This window comes from Meles meles, chromosome 7, assembly GCF_922984935.1.
Source record: "Meles meles chromosome 7, mMelMel3.1 paternal haplotype, whole genome shotgun sequence".
Classification (NCBI taxonomy): domain Eukaryota; kingdom Metazoa; phylum Chordata; class Mammalia; order Carnivora; family Mustelidae; genus Meles; species Meles meles.
In genome coordinates, this window is record NC_060072.1 from 89707048 (window position 1) to 89714036 (window position 6989).

Consider the following 6989-nt stretch of genomic DNA (forward strand, 5'->3'; position numbering starts at 1 on the left):
ACTTGAAGTATGGGCTTCATAAACAAGCTCCTATCTCTGAAGTTCTCCATCAGGACTACATGCATCTGAGCCCTGAGTCCAGGCAATCACTAAAGGAGGGAAGACATTCCAGTTGCCTCCTGAAGTTGTTGAGTACTGCTCACACACAGGCTTCAGGTTTGGCTTTATGGTCTTGGTGCTCTGATCCTGAAGATGGGTTCACTTGGTATCTAGCAACTTGTTCTACTGCTCCAGGAACCACACCCAGAAGAAGACAGGATGGTCATTTCCCAGACAAAGACAATCTACTGTTAGATTTCTAAATAGGTCAGGGTGGTTTCCATGGTGCTGGGCTACTAAACAATGTAGAGTGGTTCAGTTTGGGATGCATGTTCCCCCAAATCTTTTTCCTTTTCAACCCACAGATTTCCCCAATGAAATTCCCCCAAAAGACCTTTGAGATGTTCCTTCCTTATAAGTTACTGTGGCCCTCAATGATTTTTCGTCATTTCCTCTCCTTCTCTTGACAAGCAGAATCACAAATGTAATTTAAAATAGTTTTTACCAGATAACATTGTGTATATCTTTTATTTTCCAGAGGATGTCAGTAAAAGGGATGTTGAATGTTATCTAATGATTCAATTCTACTAAACTTCCACTTAGTGTAAGTATCTCTCTGAAAACATTCTTGATAGATGGTTATGTTCTGTTTCTAGAATAAATTCATTTTTAATGGAATATACATACTTGTGCATCTCAAATATTTCTTTTTCTCATATGGACCAAAAATAATATTATCTTTCTTTTCTTCTTTTTGCTTTTCATTTTTTTTCTTCCTACCCGGAGCCTCAGAGCAGTTTATGACTGGCCTTTTCTTTGTATCTCATCATAGATTCTTCAGTGGTAAATGTTAACCCGTTCCATTCTCTTACTGCCTTCTTTTGCTTCATGCTTATCAAAAGTAAAGTATTCTTCCCTGGGAATGATGAAGGACACTTAAGAGACCCAGTGGTTTTAAAGATTTTATTTATTTATTTGACAGATAGAGATCACAAGCAGGGAGAGAGGCAGGCAGAGAGAGAGAGAGGAGGAGGAAGCAGGCTCCCTGCCAAGCAGAAAGCCCGATGCAGGGCTCGATCCCAGGACCCTGGGATCATGACCTGAGCGAAAGGCAGAGGCTTTAACCCACTGAGCCACCCAGGTGCCCCGAACCAGTGGTTTTAAATGATTTCCATCACCTTCTGCCTGTTGTGAACTTGGAGCCCAACTGGCATCCCAGGGCAGAGCAAGTCCCAGTCCCATTCTCCGTCCCTTCCTCCTGAGTCTCCCCCTGGTAGGACATTCGTTACTTGTCTAGTTTGGGGACTCTGGAATCCCAGTGGAGGCAGGTGCTCGTGGCTCACCTTGTCAATGAAGGAGGCAAACTTGTTGTTGAGGGTCTTGATCTGTTCCCGCTCCTCAGTCCTCACCCTCTGGATGGTGGGGTCGATTTGCAGGTTCAGAGGAGTGAGGAGATTCTGGTTGACGGTGACCTCTTGGATGCCTCCAGGAGGGCACACAGGGAAGCCAGAGCCCCCATAGCCACCAGCAAAGCCAGGTCCACCACCGAGCCCAAAGCCACCACCAGCTGCACCACCAAAACCAAATCCACTTGCGGCTCCGCCTCCATAGCCAAAGCCACCTCCGACTCTGCCACCATATCCGCCACCGATGGCACAGCTGCCCCCTCCGATGGAGATCCTCTTGGAGCCACCCAGGCCATAGAGGCTCCTGCTGCCAAAGCCGGCTCCTCCACACGCTCCACCGAAGCCACCACTGCCCCTGGAGCGGGACACGGAGACACTGCTGAAGCCAGAGCGGCAGACCCCTGGGACTCTGGCCGAGCTGGCGCTGAAGCCACGGTGGCTGATGCTTTGGCTCCTCATGGTAGATTTGCTAGACATGGTTCCTGAAGAGGAGAAGGCTGAAGAAAGTGGGGAATGCTGGAGGGTAAAGCTGAGATGAGGAGGAACATGAAACGCTTTCCAGAAGCCACTGTGCAGGGCGCACTGGACTGGGCTCCTCCTGAAAGGTGACTTTGCATGTTGGGTAGGGCTGGCTATTAAAAACAGTGAGACTTCATCTTTGTTATTACAATAGTTATGAAATATGAAGATTGCTTTTATGGCTTCTGTTAGCCAGGGAGATATTTTTCTATCTTTAATCTATGATCGATATCAACACAATAGGACTATTCTGAATTCACTGAAGCCAGGAGTCAGACTTTGTCTCAAACAAAGGTTCAGAATGTTTTGCTTGTGTATCAGAGTGTCCTGAATGCTCTCCTCTCCAACCTGGTATTTTGTGACAGCTGAGAACTAGAAATCTGAAAGTTATCTATTGCTTATGACCTAACAAAAGATTAATATTTTCCAATAATTGCAAATATGTGAAGTTTGACTTTTTTTTTTTTTTCTGTTATGTAAAATGTTGGATAGGCAGAAAAGGATAAGAAGAACTTAATAAAGCCCTGGATGCCCATCACCCAGATTTTGATATTGTATCTCAAGGTAAGCCTTATTTCATTCATAACTTCCCCATCTTTCTTTATCCACCTTAAATTTATTTGAAAGGAAATTCCAGAAGACCATATGATTCATCAGTAAATAATTCGGTTTTTATCCCTAAATGGCAGACTGTTTTAAAAAATGACCAAAATACTATTTTTATATCTTAAAGTTTAACAGTGATTCTTTAACATCATGAAGTGTCTAACATCTAAATGCCCTGTATTCTCATTGATTTTTTTATAATTTGTTCAATTCGGGATCCAAACAAGGTCCATACATATTTGTTTGAGTGATGTATCCTCCAAATAATACGTCTTTTAAATCATTTAACCCTCCATCTTTTTTTCTTGCAACTAATTTAGTAAATAAACTACGTTAATTGTTCCATGGAATTTTTTTATTCTTTGTCTTTGCATCCACTGGTGTCATTAAATATGTTACTCTCTCCTCTGTGTTCCTGTCAATGGGAATTTAATCTAAAAGGGTAATAAGTTTATTTTACGTATTTAAACTTTTCTAGAAGTAGGTGTAGTTGAAAGTGTATAAAAATGAATATTATCACTGGCGTGCCTGTGTGGTTGAGTTGGTTAAGTGACTGACTCTTAATTTTGACTTGGGTCATGATCTCAAGGTCATTAGCTTGAGCCGGACATCAGTCTCCCTGCTCAGCACAAAGTTTGCTTCAGATTCTCTCCATCTCCCTCTTCCTTTCCCCCCACTTGCACACACACCCACTCTCTCTCAATAAACAAATAAATAAAAATCTTAAAAAAAAGAACAAATATTTTAAAAATAATGAATGTTTTTATATATATACGTATATATACTTAATAAATATTTACATATTTAGCAATGACTAAGTAATGTGTATTTGTCCATCAAAATAAATTCTCAAGGCAAGTCTCCGGGCATTTGATTGAAGATGTTTCTGTGCTTTGAGGGAAATGTTTGCGTGTATACTTCCTTTAGGTGTTTCAATTATGCTTGTGTTGGACCCATTTTATCTTCTTTATCTGTATTTCCTTTTGACTCTCCTTTAACACACTTTGCCCCTTTAACACCCTTTAACACCCATGAAATTCTCTTTTCTCAATATTGTCCTGTAAGTCCTTTATTGTGCATTTAGCAAGGTCCTTTATTGTGCATTTAGCATACCTATTGTCCTTTGTCTGATATTAATTTGGCCTTCATTTGCACTGTGGCTTTTTCTCTGCCTCATATCTGACTTCTCTAAGTAAAGTTTTAGCTATTATTGTCTCATTATATGGTTTTTATTCTCAAATTTAATAGGGGGGTTATTTCATTAATTCTGGTAATGTTGTATAGCAGTTTTGTGCTGGTGAGTGATTATTACCTGTCTTTCGTTTTTCATATTCATTTCATTTTCAAACATATGTTATCTTTTGTGGATCCTAAAATGGTTCCTTTCTGACCACTGCTCATCCGTGAGTGAGGTGAACTCCTTCTTGACCAGTCAGTCATTTGTAGAAAGTATTCTGGGCTGGACCATATGCAGACCAACATATTGGGTGGATAATTCTTACTCCTCAAAACACCCTACCCAACAACCGCAGAGTGGCTTACATTTCCCAGTCACTCTGATTTTTTTCTTTCACTAACAAATGCTGCCAATAGGTCTTGTCTTTTATTAGTTTTTCAATTCTAACTCCACATTTCTTGAAACTTCATGACCAATAGGGTCCCGCCTATTGCAGGACCATTCTAGTTCTGACCATTGCAAATAAGGACTTCTTGGAGTTTCACCTGATGACTTGTCATTCACATTGACATACTTGGGCTAAATGAGTCAACAGTGCCTGGCATATAATAAAACTTCAACATCAGGCTGCTTCTTTAGCTTGTGTTCAGTGATTATTTCAGTGATTATTTTGATAGATAATTTCTTAGCTGAAACAACAACAACAAAAACAAAACAAGAAAACTGAGGAAACCTCATTTCTCAATGTTTGCATATTGTCCCTGTGATGGGGCACTCCTTCATCACTTAGCTAGTCTTACTCTGAACCTACAGATCAGTACAAGGTGAATACATAAGATCTTCTCGAAGCTTTTCTGAGCATGTGTCTTCCTGGATTTATGCATGACTTCCTAAATTTTCTCATACACAGACCAACTTTTAAATGTGCTAATTTCCTAAAGAGTCTCTAGATCTTAGATAGTCAGATGGTCTATTGTTTGCTTCTTCCTATAATCTCTTGCCCCCAGCCTCTGTGGGTTTGTAGTCTTCCTGGCAGTTCTTCCTTGCTGTGTCTCTTTTCTCTTATCTACATTTGGATTTATGTGAAATAAAGTTAAGAACATTGCCTTAGTTCTTAGGAACTCCTCTAGACATGTTTGAAGAGACCACACTGTTATTTGCAAATAGGGTCTACAACTGATTTCTGTAGTTCAAGGTATATGTGCCAGGAGGGATTAGAGGCAGAGGGTAGGGAGAGGGGAGAGAGTTGAAGGGAAATAGGGAGGTTGGGGAAGAGTTTAGGAATAGGCTGTTGTCCACTTGAGACCAAACATGCAACTGGTAGAGGGTAGAGCAAGTGTTAAGAAAAATGTTAAAAAACAAAATAAAAAACAAAAAACAAATAAAGTGCATGTTCTTTATTGGGCATATGCTTGGCTATTATAAACTTTTGACTGTTTTCCAGAGCTCCTACAGAGTTTACTCAGTTTCTGGTTATTTTTTGATGTTTCTGGTGGCAGAAGGAGAGTTTGGGGGTTTCCGGTCTGCCAATTTGCTATGATTAATTGCATCATAAGATTTTAATTAAATAAATCCATGTATACATACTGTTTCTGTAACTTGTTTTTCTGTTAGATGCTATATCTTATATAATTTTCTAGGTCAGTTGTTTTCTTTCCATTATTCCTCATGAGTGTATAATAATATGAAAGTTAAATGGGCTTAGATTTTGGAACCCAGTCATCACTTTATTTGTTGTTGGGAAATTCTGACAGAGAATGAGGAGGTGCCAATATGAGAGGCTACCCATGTTCCTGGAGGAACATTTAGAGGTAAATATAGGAGAATACTGATACAACAGGATCCAGAGGCACCCTCTATTTAGTATTGAACTGAAGAAATTTTCTCTTGTGATGTGAAAGCCTGGGGACTAGGAAGATAAAGATCACTCCTGAAGAAATAGGAACTGATGTGGATAATGGCAGGGCGAGTTGAAAGATGAGCCATGCACCATACCCTGAATTTTCATTTTCCATTCATAGAAGCCAAACCTGGCCATGCCACACCAGAGGGGAGATGTGGAAGCATTTCTTCCGAGGACCAAGGAATCAGCTTCATCCATTTCCATGAGAGTCTTAGGGTGTGACAAGGTCGGAATTTCCATTCTTGTTTTGCCTTCACACCAAGAAATCAGCATATGAGTTTTGTGCCTGAGTCTTTGGATTTTTAATATGAGAACCTCTAGTATTTTCAATTTTTCATTGTTGTGAAGACTGTTTGGATTCACATCCAGGTACATACACCTTCCCACATAGTGCTATTTCTTCAGTATACATTTCTAGAAAGATAATTGCAGTTCAGAAGTATGTACACTTTAACTTCTCTTGATATACCTTGTCAGGCAAATTTCTTGGTCATGAAGCTAATTCCAAGTAAAAATCAAATATCTTAACCCTTATTAAATGTTCTTTTGTTCTGATAGGTCAGAAATACACTTCCCCAACTGACATTATAGGGTTCATCCCTGTGGGATTGTAATGAAATGGTCTTAGAGACCAAGCCATTTCAACCTGATACAGGCAGTAAGAATAAGAGTATAAAATGGTGGTAAACTAGATTCTTCCCATTCCATTTGATAAATATTTAAATGAAATCTTATCTAGGAAGGAAATCTGAGTGTCAGGATGCTAAACTGTAGGCTTTTGTGCCTCTCTCAAGGAAAAGAGTGAAGTAAGTGGGGGAGTGGGAGTATCTTTAATAAATAAACAGGTATTTGTCCATTGAAAAGCTCAAGCTAACAAATCAAGGTCATAAAACAAAGCATTATGTAATAAATCTGCTTTATTTAGCAATTAGAAGAAAGCAAAGAGCAGAAGGAATGTCACAGGGATACAGATTCTATACATTGTAAAACTAGTCACTTTTGCTTTCAAGACCATTGCAAGAGAGGACGAACCTAACACTGGGAACTTGGGGAATTCCTGGGTACCTGGAAGCAAAGGTCAAGTTGCTCTGTTCTGGACAAGGACCCAGGCAGTGTTTCCGTAATGAAAATGGGCAGAGATAATTTCCTTCTGATTCTCAGCCTCATATCCAAAGTAGTGGAGGCAAGAGAGTAATATTTTGGTAACAAACTGAGACCCAGTTGTGGTTATATTATGATGTAAATCAGAGGTTGACCTTCTATGGTGAGCAATGGATGATCAGGTGGGTCAGATATCAGCAGTGAGGTGACATGAAGGTGCTCAGCAACTTCAGCTCAA

The 6989-nt window shown here is 39.9% G+C and overlaps 1 protein-coding gene across 1 annotated transcript; it reads right to left on the bottom strand.

Moving 5' to 3' along the window:
• Positions 1-222: 222 nt before the first annotated feature.
• On the bottom strand, positions 223-1922 carry LOC123947362 (keratin, type II cytoskeletal 6A-like). Its single transcript, XM_046013531.1, has 2 exons — positions 1379-1922; positions 223-239 (listed from the first exon to the last, which is right to left on the bottom strand). The coding sequence occupies exons 1-2, from the start codon at positions 1920-1922 to the stop codon at positions 223-225; spliced, it is 561 nt and encodes a 186-aa protein (XP_045869487.1).
• Positions 1923-6989: the final 5067 nt, after the last annotated feature.